Source organism: Mobula hypostoma, chromosome 3, assembly GCF_963921235.1.
Source record: "Mobula hypostoma chromosome 3, sMobHyp1.1, whole genome shotgun sequence".
Classification (NCBI taxonomy): domain Eukaryota; kingdom Metazoa; phylum Chordata; class Chondrichthyes; order Myliobatiformes; family Myliobatidae; genus Mobula; species Mobula hypostoma.
Genome location: NC_086099.1, coordinates 112,295,215 through 112,321,334, shown reverse-complemented (window position 1 = coordinate 112,321,334; position 26,120 = coordinate 112,295,215). Strand labels below are relative to the sequence as shown.

The window sequence follows — 26,120 nt, the reverse complement described above, 5'->3', positions numbered from 1 at the left end:
TGACGGCCATGTTGCGAACTCCATTCCAACCTTACAGTGTACTGCTAATTTCTGCAGTTCCTTCACATTTCTTGATCAAGAAGCTGACAGTCACATCAAATATGATAGGCTGACTCTTCTGAACATTGGGAAGGCGGTATTTACTCACAACGTGCTGCCTTTTCTACACTGGGATCCCTGCTTACACAATCCATGGGAGGTTCATTTATTACACCGTGGTTACCTTGGAAGCGGCACTGGAGACTGCACGTCCAGAGGTTACTTTCATTGTTGCTGGAGACTTTAATGAGGTGTTGCTGACTAAAGTCTCTCCAAAGTTTGGCCAACACATTCAGGTGAGCACACAGGGAGACAGCATACTTGACCATTGCTACTCTCCCTTTCGCAACGCTTACAAAGTGATCCTCCATCCACCGCTTGGGAAGTCAGATTACTCCTCCATCATACTTCTGCCCATGTACAGGGAGAAACTGAAACAAGAAGCGGCCATAGTTAAAACCATCCACTGTTGGTCTCACTAATCTGTCTACATGCTACAGGACTGCTTTGATGAATGTCTTTCATGATGCGGAAGTCTCCAAGTTCATAGAAGGGATGACGCGCTTCATCTGGAAGTGCATTGAGGATGTTGTCCCCCACAAAAATCAGTCAGGGTCTATCCAAACCAGAATCACTGGATCAACAGTTCTGTGCATGCTGTCTTATTGTATGAGACAGAGTTAATGTTGCCGGGATCTTACGAAATGCAGCTGTGATCTGCACAAAGTCATTAGAGGCAGTGAAATGACAATACAGGGACAACATCCAGACACAACTCTCCACCAACAGCACATGCAGCTTATGGCAAAGTCTGCACATCACTGCAGATCTCAAAGCTAAACACAGTGGTGCTGCCTCTCTCCCAGATGAGCTAAGTCTTTTTTATGTTTAGTTCGATGCCGCTAACACTGAGCCCCCGAGGAGAGCCGCCAAAGTGATCTGCACCTTGGTCATCTCTGAGGCTGAGGTACGCAGGTGTTTCCAACAATTGGACAGTCGCAAGGCTGCGGGACCCAACGACATCCCAGGATCAAGATGTGCATGGCACAACTGGCAGGTGTGTTTACAGACATTTTTAATATCTCCCTCTCCCAGTGTAGAGAGCCCTCCTGCTTCAAAACATCCACCATTGTCCTTGTACCTAAAAAGACCAAGGTAACATGTCTAAATGACTGGCATCCTATTGCACTCACCTTAATAATAAGCAAGTGCTTTGAGAGGCTGGTCAAGGACTACATCTGCAGCATGCTACCACCCACACTGGACCCCGACAATTCATCTACCGACACAACCGATCGACAGATGTCTGCACACTGTCCTTGCACATCTGGAGAAGAAGGATGCTTATATGAAAATGCTGTTCTTGGACTACAGTTCAGCATTGAACACCAAAATTCCCTCCAGGTTTGACAAGAAGCTCAGAAGCCTTGGCCTTTACCCTGCCTTGTGATTAGTTTTCTTGCAGGTACAAAGAAATACAATGAAATCAATGAAAAACTACACTCAAATAAAGATGGACAAACAACCAACATGTAAAATAAGTAAAACTATGCAAATGCAATAAAAATAATAAATATGTAATATATAATATTGAGAACATGAGTTACAGAGACCTTGAAAGTGAATCCACAGGTTGTGGTATCAGTTCAGTGTTGGGGTGAGTGAAGTTATTCATGGTGGTTCAGGAGCCTGATGGTTGAGGGACAATAACTGTTCCTGAACCTGGTGGTGTGGGACCTAAGGCTCCTATACCTTGTTCCGATGGCAGCACGAAGTTGAGCATAGCCTGGATGGTGGGGGAACCTTGATGATGGCTTATTGTGGCAGTGCTTCATGTAGATGGTGGGGAAGGTTTTTCCTGTGATTGACTGGGCTGTATCCATTACTTTTCCATTCATGGGCAATGGTGTTTCATTTGTTGTTTCTGCGCTTTATCCAGTTTTGGTAGAATAATCACAGAAATCTCTCATTCACCATTTCCTTCTCAGGTAACCTGCTGTGGTTTTGAATTTAAAAGTTAATGATTTTCCTTTTATTTCTCTTTTGCTTTTATGTGAACAGAATGGTTTGTCACCCCTCCATATGGCTGCCCAGGGTGATCATGTGGAATGTGTCAAGCACCTGCTGCAGCATAAGGCACCTGTTGATGACGTCACACTTGACTATCTCACTGCATTGCACGTAGCTGCTCACTGTGGTCACTACAGGGTCACCAAGCTCCTCCTGGACAAGAGAGCCAATCCCAATGCCCGGGCACTGGTAAATAGTGATTACAAAATGAGTTAAATTCACAATTACAGTTAGTCTCAATGGGTTTACACGGATGGTTCAGTTTTTATTCATTTACATGTGTACTGATGATTTTCTGTGCTTTCAGACATTATGATAGGATATGTATCAAATATATAACTGTTCATTCTGGCATGAGCAAGTGAAAAAGGAGAGGACATTGCAATATTGATCAAGGAGACCATCTCTGAAGTAATGAGGGAGGATGTTCTATAAAGCTATTCAAATGAGGCCATATTAAAATAATAAAGAATGGCAATCAGTTTGCCATTATATTATCAATAGTCAACAGAAAAGAAAGCGGCATAAATGTAGATAAATCACAGGCTAAGAACAATAAGGTTAGAGTAACAAGCGATTTCAACTTTCCCAATATTAACAGAGATTGTCTTCATGTGAAAGACATAGAGGAAGTTAGAATTTTTAAAGAGCACTGAGAAAAGCTCTACTAGACCTGATCCTAGAGAATGAAACCAGTCAAGTAGTTGAAGTGTCTGTGACTGATAATTTTGTGGATAGTGAACATAATTCTGTAAGTTTCAAAATAGTTATGGAATGGGATAAGAGTGATCTGGAAATTAAAGTCTTGAAGTAAGGTCCCAGAGGAAAACTGGGATAATTCTGGAAACTGTAGATTAGTGAGCCTCACTTAGTGGTAAGGAAGCTATCAGAGAAGATTCTTAGCTGAACTAGGGAGCCAGCATGGCTTTGTGCGAGGCAAGTCACTTTTTAGAATAGAATAAAATAGAATAGAGAACCTACAGCACAATACAGGCCCTTTGGCCCACAAAGCTGTGTCAAACGTGTCCTTACCTTAGAAATTACCTAAGGTAACCCATAGCCCTCAATTTTTCTGAGCTTCATATACCTATCCAGAAGTCTCTTAAAAGACACTATCGTATCCGCCTCCACCATCGTCACCGGCAGCCCATTCCACGCACTCGCCACTCTCTGCGTAAAAAACTTACCCCAATATCTCCTCTGACCCTACATCCAAGCACCATAAAATTATGCCCTCTCATGTTAGCCATCTCATCCTCCGTCACTACAAGGATAAAAGGTCAAGTTTGCTCAACCTATTCTCATAAGGCATGGACCCAATCCAGGCAACATCCTTGTAGATCTTCTCTGCACCCTTTCTATGGTTTCAACATCCTTCCTGGTGTGAAGTGACCAAGAACTGAGCACAGTACTACAAATAGGGTCTGACGAGGGTCCTGTATACCTGCAACATTACCTCTCGGCTCTTTAACTCAAGCCCATTATTGATGAAGGTCAATGCACCATGTGCTTTCTTAACCACAGAATCAACCTGCGCAGCTGCTTTGAGCGTCCTATGGACTCGGACCCCAAGATCCTTCTGATCCTCCACACTGCCAAGAGTCTTACCATTAATGCTATATTCCTTTGTCGTATTTGACCTTCCAAAATGAATCACCTCACACTTAACTGGGTTGAACTCCATCTGCCACTTCTCAGCCCAGTTTTGCATCCCATCAATGGCCCGCTGTAAACTTTGACAGCCCTCCATACTATCCACAACACCCCCAACCTTTGTGTCATCAGCAAATTTACTAACCCATCCCTCCACTTCTTCATCCAGGTTATTTATAAAAATCACGAAGAGTAGGGGTCCCATAACAGATCCCTCGGGCACACCACTGGTCACCGACCTCCATGCAGAATATGACCCGTCTACAACCACCCTTTGCCTTCTGTGGGCAAGCCAGTTCTGGATCCATAAAAGCAGTTTTGGTCTCCTTATTTAAGAAAGGATGTGCTGACGTTGGAGAGGGTACAGAGAAGATTCATGAGAATGATTCCGGGAATGAGAGGGTTAACATATGAGGAACGTTTGTCCGCTCTTGGACTGTATTCCTTGGAGTTTAGAAGAATGAGGCGTGAACTCTATAGAAATGTTTCAAATGTTGAAAGGCATGAACAGAGTAGATGTGGCAAAGTTGTTTCCCATGATGGGGGAGTCTAGTATGAGAGAGCATGACTTGAGGATTGAAGGGCGCCCATTCAGAACAGCGATGCGAAGAAATTTTTTTAGCCAGAGGGTGGTGGATCTATGGAATTTTTTGCCACAGGTGGCAGTGGAGGCCAAGTCATTGGGTGTATTTAAGGCAGAGATTGATAGGTATCTGAGTAGCCAGGGCATCAAAGGTTATGGTGAGAAGGCGGGGGAGTGGGACTAAATGGGAGAATGGATCAGCTCATGATAAAATGGCGGAGCAGACTCAATGAGCCAAATGGCCGACTTCTGCTCCTTTGTCATATGGTCTTATGGTCTTAATGGTGTTGTAAATATCATAGAAAATGATACAAAAGGATAATATGTGAGGAAAGTTTATTACAGAGAATAGTGGATGCCTGGAATGAGCTGCCTGAAGTGGTAACAAATTTGATAGAGGTGTTTAAAAGGCTTATAAACAAGTACACCAATGTGTAGGAATTGGAAAAGATATAGACATTATTTAAAGAGATGGGAGTTTAGTTTGAAAGTTGATTACTAACTAAGTATTCAACTCAATATCATTAGGGCCTGTCCCTGTGCTGTAGTGTTCTCTGATCTATGAATTTTGGCGAAGGCTCATTTCATAGCAGGACCCTAGAGATGATTGTAGACCAAAAGACTTAGAGTTTAAACTATATAGTTCTCTTAAATAGTAGCATCAGGATAGTAAAGAAGGTGTTCGATGTGCCTGCTTTCTGCTTTCATTGGTCGGAGTACTGAGTACAAGAGTTAGGACATAAGTTACAACTGTACAAGATGTAGGTGAGACCACGCTTGTAGTATTGTATGCAAGTCTGGTCAAAGTTCAAAGTAAATTTATTATCAAAGTACATATATAAAGTACAAATGAAATGAAATAAAATGAAATCAAATCATTAGAAAGAGGTGACATATAGTTGGAAGGTGTTGAATCATTGTGGATAGAACTGAGGAACTGCAAAGGTAAAAAGCCTTGATGGGAGTTGCGCACAGACCCCCATAATAAGGATGTAGTCTACAAATTACAATGGGAGATACAAAATGCATGCCTAAAGAGCAATGTTACAATAATGATGGTGGATTTCAATATGTAGGTAAATTGGGAAAATTGAGTTGGTGCTGGATTCAAGGAGTGAGAAGTTTTTAGAGTGCCTATGAGATGGATTTTTTGAGCAGGTCATGTTTATGCCCACTAGGGGATCAGCTATTTTGTATTGTGTGTTGTGCAAGGAAACAGAATTCATTAGAGAACTTAGTGGAAAGTGATCAAAATATGATCAAATTCACCCTAAAATTTGAGAAGGAGAAGCTAAAGTCAGATGTGTCAGTATTACAGTGGAGGTTGGTGGACGGGCAGGTAGTGTCGAGGAAACAGACTGCAGAAGGACTTAGGAGATTGGGCAAGGAAGTGGCAAATGAAATATAATGTTGGAAAATGCATGGTCATGCACTACATACGATAGTGGGAAGTTAGAGGATTGGGAAGCTAGCCAATCATAGTAAAGAGGATACCAAAACTTTCTTCAGATACATAATGTGTAAAAGAGAGGTGAGAGTGAATATTTGACTACTGGAAAGTGATACTGGAGAGTTGGTAATGAGTGACAATGAAATGGTGGATGAACTGAATAAGTATTTTGCATAAATCTTCATGGTAGAAGTCACTAACAATATGGTGGAAGTTCCAGGTGTCAGGTGACATGAAGTGTGTGAAGTTACTGTAACTGGAGAGATAAGGTTTTTGGGAAACTGAAAGGTCTGAAGGCAGATAAGTCACCTGGACCAGATGGTGTACACTCTAGAGTTTTGAAAGAGGTGGTTGAAGAGATTGTGAGGCATTAGTAATAATCTTTCAAGAATCACTAGATTCTGAAATTGTTCCAGAAGACTGGAAAATTGCAAATGTCACTCCATTCTTCAAGAAAGGAGGGAAGCAGAAGAAAGGAAACTATAGACCAGTTAGTCTGACCTCAGTGGTTAGGAAGATGTTGGAGTCGATTATTAAGGATGAGGTCTCAGGGTAGTTGGAGGCACATGATAAAATAGGCCAGAGTCAGCATGGTTTCCTCAAGGAAAACTCTTGCCTGACAAAGTGTTGGAATTCATTGAAGAAAATAACAAGCAGGTTAGAGAAAGGAGAATTGGTTGGTGTTGTGAACTTGAATTTTCAGAAGGCCTTTAACAAGTTATGAGCCCATGGTATTACAGGAAAGATTCTAGCATGGATAAAGCAGTGGCAGATTGGCAAGTGGCAAAGAGTGGGAATAAAGGGAGCCTTTTCTAGTTGGCTGCTGGTGACTGGAGGTGTTCCAGGGGTCTGTGTTGGGACTGATTCTTTTTAAATTATATGTGAATAATTTGTATGAGGGAATTGATGGCTCTGTTGCAGGTAGTGTTGGGAAAGCAGGGAAGGTCTCAGACAAATTAGGAAAATGAGCCAAGGAGATTCATGAAAATGATTCCAGGATTGAATGGCTTGTCAAATGAAGTGTGTATGATGGCTCTGGGCCTGAATTCACTAGAATTCAGAAGAATGAGGGGTGACCTCATTGAAACCTATCAAATGGTGAAAGGCTTTGATAGAATGGATGTAGAGAGGATGTTTCCTGTGGTAGGAGAGTCTTAAGACTAGAGGACACAATCTCAGAATAGAGAGGAGATGAGGAGGAATTTCTTTGGCCAGAGAGTGGTGAATCTGTGGAATTCCTAGCCACAGGCAGTTGTGGTGGCCAAGACTTTACACAAATTTAAGGCAGACGTTGATAGATTCTTGATTGGTCAGGGCATGAAAGGATATGGGAGAAGACAGGAGATTGGGGCTGAGAGGATAGTTGGATCAGCCATGATGAAATGGCAAAGCAGACTCGATTGCCCAAATGGACAAATTCAGCTCCTATATCTTATGGTCTTATTGTCTTATATGTCTCCGTATACAAGTCTAAGATTCATTTTCTTGCAGGCATACTCAATAAAGCCATAATTGAATAATAACTGTAATAGAATCAATGGAAGACACACCGACTTGGGTGTTCAACTAGTGTGCAAAATACAACAAATTGTGTAAATACAAAAACAAAGAAATAATAATAAATAAACAAGCAATAAGTATCAAGAAATTGAGATGATAAGTCCTTCAAAGTGAGTTCATAAGTTGTGGGAACATTTTAGTGTTGGGACACTATGAAGTTACCCCCTTTGGAACAAGAGCCTGATGGTTGAGGGGTAATAACAGTTCCTGATCCTTGTGGTGTGAGTCCTGGGTCTCCTATAACTCCTTCCTGATGGCAGCAGTAAGAAGAGAACATGACCTAGTTGGTGGAGGTCTCTGATGATGGATGCTGCTTTCCTATGACAATGCTTTGTGTAGATGTGCTCAGTACTGGCCAGGGCTTTACCCATGATAGACTAAGCTATATTCACTCCATTTTGTAGGAATTTCAGTTCAAAGGCATTGGTGTTTCCATACTAGGCTGTGTTGCAGCCAATGAATATACCCTCCACAACATGTCTATAAATGTTTGTCAAAGTTTTAGATGTCATGCATGACAATTCTTGACAAATTCCTCAAGAAGCAGAGGCGTTGCCGTGCTTTTTTTTTGTAGCTGCACTTATGTACTGGGCCCAGGACAGGTCCTCTGAAATTATTACACCAAGGAATTTAATGTTGCTGAGCCGCTCCACCTCTGATCCTCCGATAAGGGCTGGCTCATGGACCTTGGTTTTCCTCCTCCTGAAATCAGCTCCTTGATCTTGCTGACATTGAATAAGAGGGTGTTGTTATGATATCACTCATCCAGATTTTCAATCTCTCTGCTATATGCTGATTTGTCACCACCCTTGATTTGGCCTATGTTAGTGGCGTTTTCAGCAAACTTGAATATGATATTGGAGTTATGCTCAGCCTCACAAGTCATAAGCGTAAAGTGAGTAGAGTAGGGGCTATACATACAACCTTGTGCTGATGGAGACTGTGGAGATGTTGTTGCTAATCTGAATTGACTGACGTCTGTTTGCATGTGAGGAAATCCAGGATCCAAATGCACACTGAGGTTTAGGCCAAGGTCTTGAAGCTTATTGCTCAGCCATATGATGCCATTATGATGGGATGGACACAGAAAAGATTCACAAGGTTGTTACAGGTGCTGGAGGGTTTGAGTTGGAAGGAAATCTACATCGGCTCAGGCTTATTTCTATGGGTTATATGAGGCTGAGGGATGACTTTATAAAATCATGTGTGACATCAATAAAGTGAATGGTCACAATCTGTTTTCTGGGGTTTAATTTAAAACTAACAAGCGCATATTTAAGCAACATACATCAAAGTTGCTGGTGAACGCAGCAGGCCAAGCAGCATCTATAGGAAGAGGCACAGTCGACGTTTCAGGCCGAGACCCTTCAGTCCTGAAACGTCGACTGCGCCTCTTCCTATAGATGCTGCTTGGCCTGCTGCGTTCACCAGCAACTTTGATGTATGTTGCTTGAATTTCCAGCATCTGCAGAATTCCTGTTGTAAGCGCACATTTAAGGTGGGAGCTGAAAGAATTCATCAGAACCTGAGAGAGAATGAAGAATAATGAGTAAGTGGATAAATGTAGTCACAATGGAAAGATAAACTGAGGAACAGCGAAAAGCCTTGTTTACATGCCATCCATACAGATCCATAATACAATGCAAAACAGTAACAAAATCAAGAATAAAGTGTTACAGTTACAGAAGAAGTGCCATACAGATAGACAATTAGATGCAAGGTCATAACAAGATAGCTTCTGAGCTCAAGAGTCCATATTATCCTCCTGAGGAACCATTCAATAGTCTAACAACAGTGGGATTTAAACTGTCCCTGAGCTTAGTGGTATGTGTTTTCAGGCAGCCTGAAAGGATGGGGGGTGGTGGAAAAGAGAGAATATCTGGGGTGGGTAAAATCTTTGATTACATTGTCTACTTTTCTAAGGCAGTGTAGACAGAATCCACGCAGGTGAGGCTGGCTTCCATGATATACTGAACTGTGTCCACAACTTTCTGCAATTTCTTGTGGTATCAATCAGAGCAATTTCCATACCAATTCATGGCGCATACAGATAGAATGCTTTCTATGGTGCATGCATAAAAATATATATGATGATATTGTAAATTGTAAATGATGGTATATTTCTCCAGAAGAAATGGCAGAGGTACAGGAACAACATTTAAAAGATGTTTGACAGGTACATGGTTAGGAAAGATACGGGCCAAATACAGACTAATGGGACAAGCTCAGTAAGACAACATGGTCAACATGGATGAGTTCATCCAAAAGGCCTGTTTCTGTGCTGTGTTACTCTGTAAGATAGGATATTGCAAAAATAGACTGGGAAAAGCTGTTTGTACGTAAATCACCATCCAACAAGTGGCAGTCTTACTGGGTATTAGGGAAAATATTTTCCTTCAAGGATAAAAGGTAAGAAAACAAGTTGAAGAAAACCCGAATGTCAAGGGGTATCAAGGTTCAGACAAGCATGTAAAAACGAACATATAGCAGGTACCAAGTATTGAAAACAGGGGAGGTCCTTCAAGAGGAGAGAAAAAAGAAATTACAAGGGCAAAGATAAACCATGATTAGTAGATAGGATTAAGAAAAATCCCAATAGAGCAAATGAGTAACAAGTAAAGAGAGAGGCATGTTCAGAACCAAAGAGGCAATCTTGCACATGGAGCCACAGGACACTGGTTGGGTCTTAAATAAATATTTCACAGAAAGGGCAGCATTATAGTTGCAGACCAGGGAGGGGAATGGAGTTTGGGAATATCATAGAGCATGTTAAGATTAAAAAGGAGGAAATAATAGAATGTGTAAAATGGATAAATTGCCAGATCTAATGACACGTACCCCAGACAGCTATGGGAGACAAGGTTTCTGAAGTGCTGACAAGAGATTTTTAAATCTTGGCTGGTTAAAGATAAGGTGACAGGTAAGTGTACCTTTATAGGGCAGCAGGGATATTACAGTTAATTACAGGCCTGTGAGTTTAATGTCAGTGATGGGGAGTTTAAAAAAATCTGAAGGAGAGAATTGATCTGCATTTGCTAAGAGTGATAGATCATTTGGTAAGTCCAAATGACTTAGTGGATTGACTTTTGTGAAGAAGTTACAAGATACGTTGATGCAGGTATTGTGGTTGATGTAGTATATAAGGACATCAGGACCACCTTTGACATATCCTTCATGGAAAGCTGGTCCAAAAATTTGCACGCTTTGGCATCCATAGCAAATTTGAAATTTGGATTCAAATTTGGCTGGGTAATAAAAGGCAGAGGGTAATAGTGGAGGGTTGCTTTTGTAAGCCTCTGATCGGTGGTGTACCATTTAAAAAGTAGTTGTAAAGTCCTTTGTATTTGTCACATGCATTGATTGGATAGGAATACAGTATGTATGATTACTTCATACATCTGATAGTAAGTTTACAAATGATAAAATAATAGTGTTGTTGATAGCATTCAGGATAGTCTTAGGTCACAGAATGATATTGATCAGCTGCTAAGTAGAAATGAGCAATGGTGGATGCATTTTAGGAGGATAAGGGTAGGGTATACACCATGGTAGGTCATGAGATTACAGAGGACCTTGTGATACAGTTCCATAGATCCTTAATGAGCATTGGAAAAGGTGCAGAGGAGTTTCCACCTGGATGTTGCCTGAGATGGAACTTTTCTGCAATGAATAAGTCTTGGAATAGGTGGGTTTGTGTTCTTTGGAGCAGAGGAGGATGAGGGGTTATCTGATAGAAGTGTACATAATAATGAGAGGCAGAGATACAGTGGAAAGTGAGAAATCATTATCCATAATGGAGATGTCTAAACCCAGAGGTAAAAGGTATGGAGTAAGAGGGTTGTAGGGGAGGAAGGCTTTCTTATCCAGAGGGTCATTGCAGTCTGAAATGGAAAGGTGGTGCAGGCAGATACCCACACCGTACCTGAACAAGCACTTAAGTCATCAAGACGTGTAAGGTTACACACCAAGTACTGGAAAATCAGCTTTGATGATTGGTGTGATAAGTCATAGGAGCCGTTTCTGTGCTGTATAACTTTACACTGTTTAGTAGAAACCACTGATGTTAAAGACAGCTATTTTTTTCAGTAGTTGGACTCTTTTATTTTTGCCTATTCTCAGGATTCTGCCGATTTTTAAGTGGCTGTGAGAAAGAATGACAATGTGATTTCCCCTTCACTCTGTGAAGTGGATAGATAACAAGACCATAAGACATAGAAGCTGAATTAGGCCTTTCAGCCCATTGAGTCTGCTCCGCCATTTCATTATGTCTCATCCATTTCTCTTACAACCTTCTGCCTTCTCCCTGTAACCTTCTACCTCTTGACTAATCAGGAACTTATCAACCTCTCCCTTAAGTACACCCAATGACAGCTGCCTTTGGCAATGAATTCAATAGGTTCACAATCTCTTGCTGAAGGAAGTCCTCCTCATCTTCCTTCTAAATGGATGTCCCACTACTTGTTTTATATAATTCAAATTTTTATTATTTATTCTTATTTTACAAAGCAGCACAGCATATCATAGAGCAGATACAGTACAGCATATTTACACAGCCATCCCATGACAGGAAAACAAGTAAAACTTAGAAACAGAAAGAAGTTCTAATTTAAGTTTACATTTACATACAACCAAAATTGATCCCATGCGTCTTGCACTTTTCCCTCACTGTTAATTCTTCCCAACATGTGTTCATATGATGAAATCTTAATCATTTCCTCACTCCATTCCTTCACAGTGGGACATCTGGGTTTTTTCCAGTTTTACAATATAATTCTTGCAACTGTGATAAGACCCACCTTTCAAATAGTAAATTTGTCATTGTTTACATTTGGTATCATTGTCCTATCACCCAGGAGACAAAGCTGTGGGCACAAGGGCAGTGTGGAACCCGACCAACTCCCCAACAAATCAGGAACTTTACACCAAAATGGACGAACCATGGAACACTCCCAAATCACATGAAAATATGTGCCCACCTCATTTTTACATTTCCAGCATAAATTATTTATCAACAGTCCTCTTTTTGTAGAGAATAGTTGGTGTCCAATAATATCTGTGTACTATCTTATACTGAATAAATTTCCCTCTTGCTTCCGTAATATGTCTACCCACATTTGATAAAATATTTGACCACTCATTATCTTCAATATCGCTTCCTAATATTTCTACCCACATTTGGTAAAATATTTGACCACTTATTATCTTCAATATCGCTTCCAAGATCCTTCTGCCATACTGCTTTGGGATTGTTACACGATCACTCACAGAATGCTTGAACATTTTATAAAACACTGATGCTTTATGAACTTCCTGTGGTAATGTAAAGTATTCAGTTAAAGAGTTACTTTGTGGGTCACCGTTCTTAAATATGCTACTAATGCAATGTCTTATTCGTAAATACTTCCAAAAATTCCCCTTATCTACAAAGTTATATTTCCTCTGCAAATCCACATATGACATAAAAACCCTATTTTCATAGAGATCACCTACTGTATTTGCACCTTTAATCTTCCATTCTTTCCAGTACACCATTCTTTTCCCAATGCATATCTCAGGGTTATTCCAGAGCGAGGAGTATAACTGGTTTAAATGTGACATTCTACAGGCTTTATGAATTGTGCTCCACACACCCCTTGAGTGAAATAGTATAGGATTTAGATTAGTCTTGTTTTCCACATGTTGTGAGAGAATGTGGTGCAGTCAGGCTCCGTTCTATAATTGCCCAATCTAAATCAACATCAGCCCTGTTCCAATGTTTAGCTAACTTGGTCATTTCAAAGGATAATTTATATGCCCTGACGTCTGGTAAACTGAGCCCACCCATGTCCCTGGACATACACATCTTTTTTAAAAACACAAACAACAGGAATTCTGCAGATGCTGGAAATTCAAGCAACACACGTCAAAGTTGCTGGTGAACACAGCAGGCCAGGCAGCACCTCTTCCTGAGGCTGTGCTTTGTTGTCCTAGATTCTTCTACCATAGGAAACATCCACCCTATATCCACTCTATTGAGGCCTTTCAACGTTCAATAGGGTTCAATCAAATCGTGCCCCCCCATTCTTCTAAATTCCAATGAGTATACACTAGTTCCAGAGCCATCAATCGCTCCTCACGCGATAGCCCTTTTGATCCCAGAATCATTTTCGTAAACCTCCTCTAAACCCCTCAAAATTTAGCTCATCCTTTCTTAAATAAGGGGCACAAAACTGCTCACAATACTCTAAGTGAGGCCTCGACAGTGCCTTATACATTCCATCCTTGCTTTTATTTTCTAGTCCTCTTGAAAGGAATGTTAGCATTACATTTGTCTTCCTCACCACTGTCTCAACCTGCAAATTAACTTTTAGGGAATCCCACATGAGGACTTCCAAGTCCCTTTGCACATCAAATTTTTGAATGTTCTCATTGTTTAGAAATTAGTCTGTTCTTTTATTCCTTCTACCAAAGTGCATGACTTCCTGACACTGCATTCTGTTCTGCCTCTTCTTTGTTCATGTTTCCTAATCTGTCTAAGACCTTCCCTGCTTCCTCAACATTACCTGCCCCTCCGCCTATCTTCATATCATCTGCAAACTTGGCAACAAAGCTGTGAATTCTGTCATCCACATAATTGACATACAACTTAAAAAGAAGCAGTCCCAACACAGGCCCCTATGAACACCACTAGTCACTGGCAGCTAATCAGAAAAGGCTCCCTTTATTCCCACTCTTTGCTTCCTGCCAATCAGCCAGTGCTCTGTTCATGCTAGTATCTTTACTGTACTACAATGGGCTGTTGTTAAGCAGCCTCAGGTGTGGCTCCTTGTCAATGACTTCTTCAAAATCCAAGTATATCCCACTAACCATAATCTTCTTTCAGCCTTTCCTTGTGTGTTGCTTGAGACTTTCTTCGGTTAGTTATCTGTCAGTTACCTCCACAGCCTTGCAAAGTTTTCCTCATCATATGTTTGTCCAATTTCCTGTTAAAGATCATAATGCAAACTGCCTCCACTATACCTGCTGCTAATGGATTCCTGATTCTTCAAGTTAATCCATCTAGCGACCCACTGACTTTGGCCATTGACCATGGAGAGCACTGGTCTTTGTGCACAGTACTTGCTGATCTGATATTCGTCCACAGGGGTTGCTGACCTTCAACTATGGAGTGTTCCAACCTGGACTCTGGCATGACCTCTAAGTTCCCTTCTTCCCTATCCCCAAACCCTAATCTGACCCCTAACTCCATGTGTGTCCCCCAACCCATTCCTATGAACCTCAAGGACAACTAAGTCTGACCACGACCTCAATGCACATTACAGATCAGTTTATCTTCCATATCATCAATTGATTAACCAATTTTAAATAATCACTTTTCTTTAAGGAGTGATTAGTTGAAATATATACATTCCCAAGGATTGTGGAAATATGCAATCTATTCTGGTGTGTTGTTTGTATTAACTCTTTAATTTAACATATGTCCCAATGTGAATATCCAATGTGATAGATTCAATATCCAATGTCCCAATGCGATAGACTTTGTTCCTTAGGAGTGAACTACTGAATCAAAACTTAGTGAGTCATGATCATACAGCAACAATTTTAATTATGAAGACTGATATTAAATTATATAACTTATTTCAGTAAGAAGCAGCCATTAAAGTAGTGAGCAAAAATGCAGCTTAAATAGAATACAGCATAAAACGTTCCCCAGTACCTGGGAGAATCATTGAAAGATCTTACCATGGAATATTTTGTAGGGGACTGAGCTTGTGCACTCAGTGGTATTCAGTCACTGCATGCCTTCAAATGACCAAATAAATGAATAAAATTAGCGACAGGTCCCCTTTGCAGTGTCACAGAAGTGATCATGATTCTACTTAGATTGTTTCTAAAGGGAAGAAAGCTTCAGTTTGTTTTGAAGGTACTCACATTGGTTTAAACAGTATAAGAAAAGTATTAGTGAGTTTTGGGAGTTTGAATTGTTTCATATCATCAATAATTTGATATAATTCACTGTAGATATATATTTACAAATAGGTGCATGCAGAACTTATTCTTGGGCCTTGTATTTCATTGTGGGGCAAGTTGGTATAAACCTGCAGTGATTCTTTGTTGGAATAATATCTGCACCAAGCTGACTTACAGCTTAATTACTGCCCTGTGTGACATTTGTGTAAGGTCTTAAGATTTAAATGCATGATCTTGGAGTGACTACTTTCTTTTTCTGCATGCTTGATGTGACTGCTAACCTGATTGCTTTTTTTATACAGAATGGCTTTACCCCATTGCATATTGCATGTAAGAAAAACCGTGTTAAAGTCATGGAACTTCTTGTGAAGTATGGGGCTTCAATCCAAGCCATAACAGAGGTAGAAAGAAGTTTTAGAATTTAATCACTGCCTCTGTTGCATCAATTGAAACAAATTGTAGCCTTTTCAGTGAAGTAAGCCGCTATTACTTTGTTTCACAGTCTGGCCTTACACCAATACATGTGGCTGCCTTCATGGGCCACTTGAACATCGTTCTCCTTTTGCTGCAGAATGGAGCATCTCCGGATGTTTCGAATATTGTGAGTATGGCTAGTTTTAATCAAAAGAAAGTATGATATAGAATTCCTGGATTTTTACACATTCTTCTAAAATACATGATTTAAAGTTTAAAAAAATCATGTCACATGTTGATACATGTGATTGAAGGTTTCCTTTGTATTGTCTATCGACAAATGACTAGAATTCACTAGCAGAAGTAATGTTGGCTTTCTAATTATCATAAAAAGAACTAGTCAAAGAATCCAAAGTAATCTTACTTTTTTATTCAGTTTAGATATTATTACTACACAAAAAAAACTGCACTTTATGTAACCATATCAAATAATACATCTTGGAACTTCACTAATATTGCAGAAATATCTTATCACATTATTATACCTTAAACCCTCTAAAGACTAAGGCCTGGAAATCTGTCTGCATGATACCTAGAAAAGGCATAGTATGGTGAGAAGATACATTGACACTATGTCTGCACCTTTGTGGTACCTAGCAATGGCGGCAGCAGTTGTCTAAACCCTGCAATTCAGTTCTGGCCAGATTATTAGCCACATTTGTCTGAGTACTGGGACTGTTCACTCACAGAAAGAATAGCATTTGAAATACTGAGAGTTATTTAAAAATCAGATTCATCTTTTTTGAGGTCATAGACTGCAATCAAACCTCAAGTAGACTGGCACAAGCTGAGATCCCACTACTTTGATCATGTTCAAAATCAAATGGCCACTACTATTGTCTTTCAATAGAGAAATAGTTCATGAAATCAGAAATGAATAATCAAGTTGAGAAAAACAACATTTGAGAAAATGGGGTGCCACTATTGGTAGAAATAGATGAGGTACGTGGCTGCAAGGTGATGTGTCTCCCCTATGAAGTGAGATACAAGCAAGTACACCTTTATCAAAATAAATGGTTCCCAATTTTACTGACAGCATTTCACTTGATTTCTACAAACAGCAAAGTGTGCTTATAACATATTTCAATTCAAAATTCCTGAGGCAAGGTTTCTGGAATCCAGAGTGATCCTGACTTCGAACGTAGTGTAAGTGCTTGTGTTTGCTAGATGCTCTGTATAACAGGCAAACATAAATCTGCACTGCTCTCAACGTCGAAGTCACTGCCACCCTCAGTCTTGGAAACATTGCCTCAGGATTTTTGCATGGCTCTTTCTGCTAAGGAATGTCACAGACTGCACCCTGTTGTATTGCAAGAATAGGTTTATTTCCAACCCAAGGAACCTGGGTTAATGATAACTGCAACTTCTCTACTCACATCTGGAAGGAGTATTTAGTTGAATTGCAGGCTGTAAAGTGGTTTCCTTCATAGAGGGCATTTAGGTCCCTACAGAATCATCCCTGGCAACTTCTTTCCGTGCCTTGTCTCTATACTTTGAGGTTGTGTACTGCACACATAGGTCTTAAGAAGTTTGTACATATTTCTCTGTCAGGAAGACATCCTCTTGTTGCATTGTGCAATCATTTCTCAGTAGCTGGTTGTGTCATGCTCCTTTAAGGGTTCTTTTTGGATTCAGAGCTGTAAGGAAAGATGCTACCAATGCATGAAATTCTCTCCCTGACCCCCACTGTTAATAGAACAGCAGCTTTACCACTGGTGATCTTGTGAATTATTATCTAAATGGAGATAGACTGCAAGTAAGTGTGAGGTTTGATGGGCTATAAGCATTCCTGTGCATGAATCACAGAAAGTTGGAAAGTAGGTCCAACAAATCTTTAAGAAAGCAAGTGGTGTGCTGTTCTTTATTGCAAAGAGATTGGAGTTCAAGAATAGGGAGGCTTAGTTACAGTTATATAGTGCATTGGTGAGCCTACATCTGAAGTACCCTGCAGGGTTTGGTCTCCTTACCTTAAAAAGGATATCATGGCTTTGGAGGCATTCCAAAAGATTCCACGAGGCTAATCCTAGGTTGTAAGGCTAGATATTTTGTGGCTGTTTTCCTTGGAGTTTAGAACATTAAGGGATGATCTTATTCAAGATAATATATCCTGAAGGGACTTTCACCAGTGGAGGAATCATAAACAAGGGGACAAAGCTAAACATAAGGGAACCATCATTTCAAATTCATGTAGAAAGTTATTCTCTCTGAGAGTAGTCAGTCATTTGAATTCTTTGTCCCAGGTTTGGAGGATGTCAGATCATTCGATATAGATAAGACCATATGACCATAAGACATAGGAGCAAAATTAGGCCATTTGGCCCATCGAGTCTGCTCTGCCATTCAGTCATGGCTGATCCTTTTCTCTGCACCTCAACCCCATATCCCAGCTTCTCTCCATAACCTTTGATGCCATGTCCAATCAAGAACCTATCATCTCTGCCTTAAATACATCCAACAACCTGGCCTCCACAGCTGCATGTGGTAATAAACTCCATAAATTCACCTCCCTCTGGCTAAAGAAATTTCTCTGCATCTCTGTTTTGAATGGACACCCCTCTATCTTGAGGCTGTGCCCTTGTGTCCTAGGGAAACCATGGGAAACGTCTTTTCCACATCTACTCTGTCTAGGCTTTTCAACATTCAAAAGCTTTCAAATGCGATCTCCCTCATCCTTTTAAATCCCAGTGGGTACAGACCCAGAACCATCAGACGTTCCTCATATGATAACCCTTTCATTCCTGGAGTCATCCTTATGAACATTCTCTGGACCCTCTCCAATGCCAGCACATCTTTTCTTAGATGAGGAGCCTAAAACTGTTCACAATACTCAAGGTGAGGCCTCACCAGTGCCTTACAAAGCCTCAATATTATATCCCTGTTCTTACATTCTAGACTTCTTGAAACGAATACTAACATTGCATTTGCTTTGCTCCTCACTGACTCAACCTGCAAGTTAACCTTTAGGGGGTTCTGCACAAGGACTCTCAAGTCCCTTTGCAGCTCAGATTTTTGGATTTTCTCCCCATTTAGAAAATAGTCTGCACATTTATTTCTTCTACCAAAGTGCAAGACCGTGGATTTTCTAACATTGTATTTCATTTGCCACTCTCTTGCCTATTCTCCTAAGTCCTAAGTCCTTCTGCAGGCTACATGTTTCCTCAACACTACCTGCCCCTTCTTTGTAACCTTCACCAGTCTTTGAAAACTTGGCAACAAAGCCATATATTCCATCATCTAAATCATTGATATACAGCATAAAAAGAAGTGGTCCGAACATCAACCCTTGCAGAACATTACTAGTCGCTGGCAACCAACCAGACAAGGATTCTTTTATTCCCACTCACTGCCTCCTACCAATCAGCCAATGCTCCAACCATGCCAGTAACTTTCCTGTAATGCCATGGGCTCTTAACTTGGTAAGCAGCCTCATGTGTGGCACCTTGTCAAAGGCCTTCTGAAAGTCCAAATATACAACATCCACTGCATCCCCTTTATCTATCCTACATGTTATCTCCTCAAAGAATTCCAAAAGGTTCGTCAGGCAAGATTTTCCCTTGAGGAGACCACGCTGACTTTGTCCTATCTTGTCCTGTGTCACCAAGTACTCCATAACCTTGCCCTTAATAAGTAACTCCAACATCTTCCCAACCGCTGAGGTCAGGCTAACAGGTGTATAATTTCCTTTATGCTGCCTTCCTTCTTTCTTAAAGAGTGGAGTGACATTTGCAATTCTCAGCCCTCTGGCACTAAGCCAGAGTCCAATAATTTTTGAAAGATCGTTTCTAATGCCACCACAATCTTTAACGCTACATCTTTCAAAACATTAGGTTGCAGTTCATCTGGTCTGGGTGACTTATGTATCTTCAGGTCTTACAGCTTTTTGAGCACCTTCTCCCTTGTAATAATAACTCCACCCACCTCTCTTCCACTACACACCACAACACCTGGCACACTGCTAGTGTGTTCCACAGTGAAGACTGATGCAAAATACTCATTTAGTTCATCTGCCATCTCCTTGTCCACTGTTATTATTTCTCTGCCCTCATTTTCTAACATTCCTATGTCCACTCTTATGTCTCTTTTATCTTTTACATACTTGAGAAAAGCTTGACAAGTCATCCTGTTTCTACCCTCACTAGCATATGGCACAGATAGCAATCCAGAAATTACTATCCTGGAGGCCCTGCTTCTCAGCTTTCTGCCTAAATCTCTAAATTCTCTCTTCAAGATCTAATTTCTTTTCCTCCCTATGTCATTGGTACCAAAATGTAACAAAACATCTGGCTGCTCTGCTTCCCTCTCTAAAATGCTGTGAATGCAATTCAAGATGTCCTTGACCCTGGCATCTGGGAGACAACATCCCATCAGGGTGTTCCATTCACGTCCACAGGATCTCCTGTGTGTTCCTCGGACTATTTAGGTAGAGATAGACTGAAGAAGATTGTAAAATTGAGGAACTGAGGGTTACAAGTAACTGGTAGAAAAGTGGAATTGAGGCTGACATACTGTAGATGAGACTGACTGGTGAAGTGGGTTAGCAGGGCCTGGTGGCCTACTCCTGCTCCTTTTTGCTTGTGTTCTTATGAATTATAACATGACTATGTGTGTGGGTTCTGGTGTAGGTGGATAGTTTAAAGGAAAAAATTTACGCATTTTGCAAAGTTCACTCTAACCTACCTAATTTCTGATATTTTTGGGTATGTAATGGGTGGTATCCACAAGAGGAGTGAGTTGTTTCAGTGCTTCTGATTTCACCTGCGTATCAGATGTTTATTCTGGTGGTGGGTTTCCAGGGGTCGGGAAAGCAGGCAGTTGCAATGAGACAATCTCAGCCTTGGGGAGATGGATGAGGAACGGGGAGTGGACTGAAGGGGAGCTAGTGGAAGGTGCACGTCTTTACAACACAACCTAAGGCCCACAAGTAACATGCGTGACACTCCCCAGCTCTTTCCAGCCTCACCCAAAATTCCACCACTGGAAGCCATCCTTTTCCAGGACTTAAGTTTGGTTTGTCACCTAAAAGACTAGAAAACTTCTAAGATGTACCATGGAGGGCATTCTGACAGGCTGCATCACTGTCTGGTATAGGGGGGAGTTGTTACTGCACAGGCTGGAAAGAAGCTACAGAAAGTTATAAAATTAGTCAGCTTCATCTTGGGTACTAGCCTCCGTGGTATCCAAGACATCTTCAAGGAGTGATGCCTCAGAAAGGCATTTCTATTATTAAGGACCTCCACCACTCAGGACTTGCCTTTTTCTCACTGTGACCATCGGGAAGGAGGTACAGAAGCCTGAAGGCACACACTCAATGATCCAAGAACAGCTTCTTCCCCTCTACCATTCAGTTACTAAATGGATATTCAACCCTTGGACACTACCTCGCTTTCTTTATATTATTTCTGTTTTTGCAGTATTTTTAATTTAACTATTTATATAGATATATGTATTTATTATTTTTCTATATTATCGTATTTTACATTGTACTGGTGCCACTAAGTTAATAAATTTCACGACACATGCCAGCGATATTAAACCTGATTCTGATCTGATATCAGATCTATACTGCAGTTGATCCACCAAGCTCTCCACTCCAGGTCAGAGCCTAACTGAAACCATCCCACTTCATTCTTCTACCAAAGTACCACTGCTCCACCTACCCACCTCACTACCTCTCAGGTATGGGGAAGGACCTATCTGGTCTTGCAGCTTTCTCACCCCTTTCCATTACCCTGACTATGTTGCCTAGTGTAGTAGCTATCCAGCCCTTAATCTGTGCTGAGAAAACACATTTCATTTCAACTGAAGTTTTTTGAATTCACCAACTTATGTGCTTTCCGAGTTAACTCAATTAAGTATACTTTTTATATCAATAGTGATATTTAAAAAATCTCAGGAATTAAACATTTTTTACATTTAATTGTTTGTTTCAAAGCTTTATAATGCCTGAGTTCCCTGCCATATCGACATGTGTTTATTGTTCCACCCATTCATTAATTCTTTTCCTTTCTTCAGCGTGGAGAAACTGCATTGCACATGGCTGCACGAGCTGGGCAGGTGGAAGTTGTTCGTTGCCTGCTGCGCAATGGGGCCCAGGTGGATGCAAAAGCCAGGGTAAGCATCCAGATAGGAGAGCATAACACTATTAATGATACCCTTATTGATGCCGGTATAACTTTAAAAACATTTCGTGGTGCCAGGTTGCCAAATGAACAGGCCTTTGCAGCTTTAGCGAAAAAGTAATTTCCATAAAAGAAGATACAACAGGACATTGATAAGATGCAAAACTGGACTGAGAAGTGGCAGATGGTGTTCAACCCAGATAAGCATGAGGTGGTTCATTTTGGTAGATCAAATATGATGGCAGAATATAGTATTAATGGTAAGACTCTTGGCAGTGTGGAGGATCAGAGGGATCTTGGGGTCTGAGTCTATAGGACACTCAAAGCTGCTGTGCAGATTGACTCTGTGGTTAAGAAGGCATATGGTGCATGGGGATTCAGCCATTTCACTGCCAGAGTTTGGAAGAAAAACTGGAACATGGCGCAAAATTAGGATGAAAAGGTTGAAAAATCATTTTATTTTCTTAATCCAAAGTAAGGGTACTGTTTACATCACAGGTAAGGCTATGTTGAAATCACAGGTGAGTCTATAGAACAAATAGAGAAAGCTTGGAGACAGTGCACGAGGGAGGATAGGCAGGTAATAGAAACATAGAAAATCTACAGCACAATACAGGCCCTTCGGCCCACAAAGCTGTGCTGAAAATGTCCCTACCTAAGAACTACCTAGGCTTTACCCATACTCCTCTATTTTTCTAAGCTCTATGTGGCCATCCAGTCAGTCAGTCAGTGGGTGCCGTCCTGAATCCGGGGTTGGCGGCTATGCACCTCCATCTTCTTTGATCTTGCGACACAACCGAGTACAGCCTCTCCTCCAGCTTGTTCTTGCTGGCCGCCTTGGCACCACCCGCCATAGCCCCAGCCGAACTCGAGCCCGAGGCTGTGTCGGCCTCCAGCCGCAGCCGCTTCTTCAAGCTTGCCCCTTGGCGGAGACCTTGGGCAGGTCCAGGCACACAGTGCCGCGCCCAAGTTCATCGTGTTTCTTCTAACTTGGTGCATAGCATATGATTCGTAGATATGTGGTGAGGCTTTAATTTCTTCCACGGAAGATGGCCATTGGCTCACAAGGAGCTCATCCGCCCTTTGTCAGACCTTGTTTTTTTTCAGTCCTGCTGGGTGTCCTCACACCCTCCTCACCAGACTAAGTCCAGTGGGGGAGGCGGCCAAGGTCGCTGACTACTTGACCACGACCCTGGCCGAGCGCCGGGCGCCTGCCCCCCCCCGCCCCCCGAATCTCTCCGAGCGTCCAGCGCCCGACTGAAAACCATGGTCGAGTGGCCAGCGACCACACCGGAAGTCTCTTAAGAGTCATCCAGGAGTTTCTTTAAAAAGCTTATTATTTCAGCCTCCACCACCGTTGCCAGCAGCCCATTCCACGCACTCACCACTCTCTGTGTAAAAAAAATTACTTCTGACATCTCCTCTGTACCTACTTCCAAGCAACTTAAAACTATGCCCTCTCAAGCTAGCCATTACAGCCCTGACTATCCGCTCGATCAATGCCTCTCATTATCTTGTACAACTCTGTCAGGTCACCTCTCGTCCTCCGTCGCTCCAAGGAGAAAAGGCCAAGTTCACTCAACCTGTTCTCAAAAGAAGAGCTCCCCAATCCAGGCAACATCCTTGTAAATCTCCTCTGCACCCTTTCTGTGGTTTCCACATCGTTCCTGTAGTGAGGCGACCAGAATTGAGCATGGTACTCCACGTGGGGCCTGACCAGGGTCCTATATAGCTGCAACATTACCTCTTGGCTCTTTTACTCAATCCTACGATTGATGAAGGCCAATGCACCGTATCCCTCTGATCCTCCACACTGCCAAGAGTCTTACCTTTAATACTATATTCTGCCATCATATTTGACCTACCAAAATGAACCACCTCACACTTATCTGGGTTGAACACCATCTGCCACTTCTCAGCCCAGTTTTGCATCCTATCAATGTCCTGTTGTAACTTCTAACAGCCCTCCACACTATCCTCAACACGCCAACCTTTGTGTCATCAGCAAAATTTACTAACCCATCCCTCCACTTCCTCATCCAGGTCATTTATAAAAATCACAAAGAGTAGGGGTCCCAGAACAGATCCCTGATGCACACCACTGGTCACCGGCCTCCATGCAGAATATGACCCGTCTGCAACCACTTTTTGCCTTCTGTGGGCAAGCCAGTTCTGGATCCACAAAGCAATGTCCCCCTGGATCCCATGCCTCCTTACTTTCTCAATAAGCCTTGCATAGGGTACCTTATCAAATGCTTTGCTCTAATCTATATACACTACATCCAGGCTGTACCTTCATCTATGTGTTTAGTCACATCCTCAAAAAATTCAATCAGGCTCGTAAGGCACAACCTGCCTTTCACAAAGCCATGTTGACTATTTCTAATCATATTATGCCTCTCCAAATGTTCATAAATCCTGCCCCTCAGGATCTTTTCCATCAACTTACCAACCACTGAAATGAGACTCACTGGCCTATAATTTCCTGGGCTATTCCTACTCCCTTCTTGTATAAGGGAACAACATCTGCAACCCTCCAGTCCTCCGGAACCTCTCCCGTCCCCACTGATGATGCAAAGATCAACGCCAGAAGCTCAGCAATCTCCTCCCTCACTTCCCACAGTAGCCTGGGGTGCATCCCGTCAGTGACTTATCCAACTTGATCCTTTCCAAAAGCTCCAGTACATCCTCTTTCTTAATGTCTATGTGCTCAAGCTTTTCAGTCCACTGCAAGTCATCCCTATAATCGCCAGGATCCTTTTCCGTAGTGAATACTGAAGCAAAGTATTCATTAAGGACCTCCACTATTTCCTACAGTTCCAAACACACTTTTCCACTGTCCTTGATTGGTCCTATTCTCTCATGTCATATCCTCTTGCTCTTCACATACTTGTAGAATGCCTTGGGGTTTTCCTTAATCCTGCCTGCCAAGGCCTTCTCATGGCCCCTTCTGGCTCTCCGAATTTCATTCTTAAGCTCCTTCCTGCTAGCCTTATAATCTTCCAGATTCCAATCATTACCTAGTTTTTTGAATCTTTCATAAGCTCTTCTTTTCTTCCTGACTAGATTTACAACTGCCTTTGTACACCACGGTTCCTGTACCCTACCATCCTTTCCCTGTCTCATTGGAATGTACCTATGCAGAACTCCATGCAAATATCCTCTGAACATTTACCATATCTCTCTGTACGTTTCCCTGAGAACATCAGTTCCCAATTTATGCTTCCAAGTTCCTGCCTAAGAGCCTTATATTTCCCCTTACTCCTATTAAACACTTTTCTAACTTGTCTGTTCCTATCCTTCTCCCATACTATGGTAAAGTAGATAGAATTGTGATCACTATCTCCAAAATGCTCTCCTACTGAGAGACCTGACACCTGACCAGGTTCATTTCCCAATACCAGATCAAGTACAGCCTCTCCTTTTGTATCAAGAAACCTTGTGTCAAGAAACCTTCCTGAACACACCTAACAAACTCGACCCCATCAAAACCCTTCACGCTAGGGAGATGCCAATCAGAATTGTGGAAATTAAAATCTCCCACCACAACAACCCTGTTTTTATTACTCCTTTCCATAATCTGCCTCCCTATCTGCTCCTCAATGTCCCTGTTACTATTGGGTGGTCTATAAAAAAACACCCAGAGGAGTTATTGACCCCTTCCTATTCCAAACTTCCACCCACAGAGACTCCGTAGACAATCCTCCGTGACTTCCTCCTTCTCTGCAGCCGTGACTCTCTCTCTGATCAACAGTGCCACACCCCCACCTTTATCGCCTCCCTCCCTATCCTTTCTGAAACATCTAAAGCCTGGCACTTGAAGTAGCCATTCCTGCCCTGCACCATCCAAGTCTCTGTAATGGCACAACATCATAGCTCCAAGTACTGATCCACACTCTAAGCTCATCTGCTTTATTCATAATACTCCTCGCATTAAAATAGACTCATCTCAAACCATTGGTGTGAGCGCATCCCTTCTCTATCACCTGCCTATCCTCCCTTTCGCACTGTCTCTAAGCTTTCTCTATTTGTGAGCCAGCCTCCCTTTTCTCTGTCACTTCAGTTCAGTTCCCACCCCGCAGCAATACTTGTTTAAACTCTCCCCTATAGCCTTAGCAAACCTTCCCGCCAGGATATTGGTCCCCATCGGATTGAAATGCAACCCGTCCTTTTTGTACAGGTCACACCTGCCCCAGAAGAGGTCCCAATGATACAGAAATCT

At 41.7% G+C, this 26,120-nt stretch overlaps 1 protein-coding gene across 5 annotated transcripts in view; it reads left to right on the top strand.

The window, feature by feature from the left end:
- The window catches only part of LOC134344194 (ankyrin-2-like), a 978,678-nt gene that overhangs the window by 571,153 nt on the left and 381,405 nt on the right, over positions 1 to 26,120 (top strand). For all 5 annotated transcript variants that reach the window (XM_063043600.1, XM_063043603.1, XM_063043602.1 and 2 more), the window contains 4 exons: positions 2,101 to 2,298; positions 15,608 to 15,706; positions 15,808 to 15,906; positions 21,792 to 21,890. In XM_063043600.1, the coding sequence (XP_062899670.1) occupies positions 2,101 to 2,298; positions 15,608 to 15,706; positions 15,808 to 15,906; positions 21,792 to 21,890 (495 nt within the window). The remainder of the gene's footprint in view (positions 1 to 2,100; positions 2,299 to 15,607; positions 15,707 to 15,807; positions 15,907 to 21,791; positions 21,891 to 26,120) is intronic.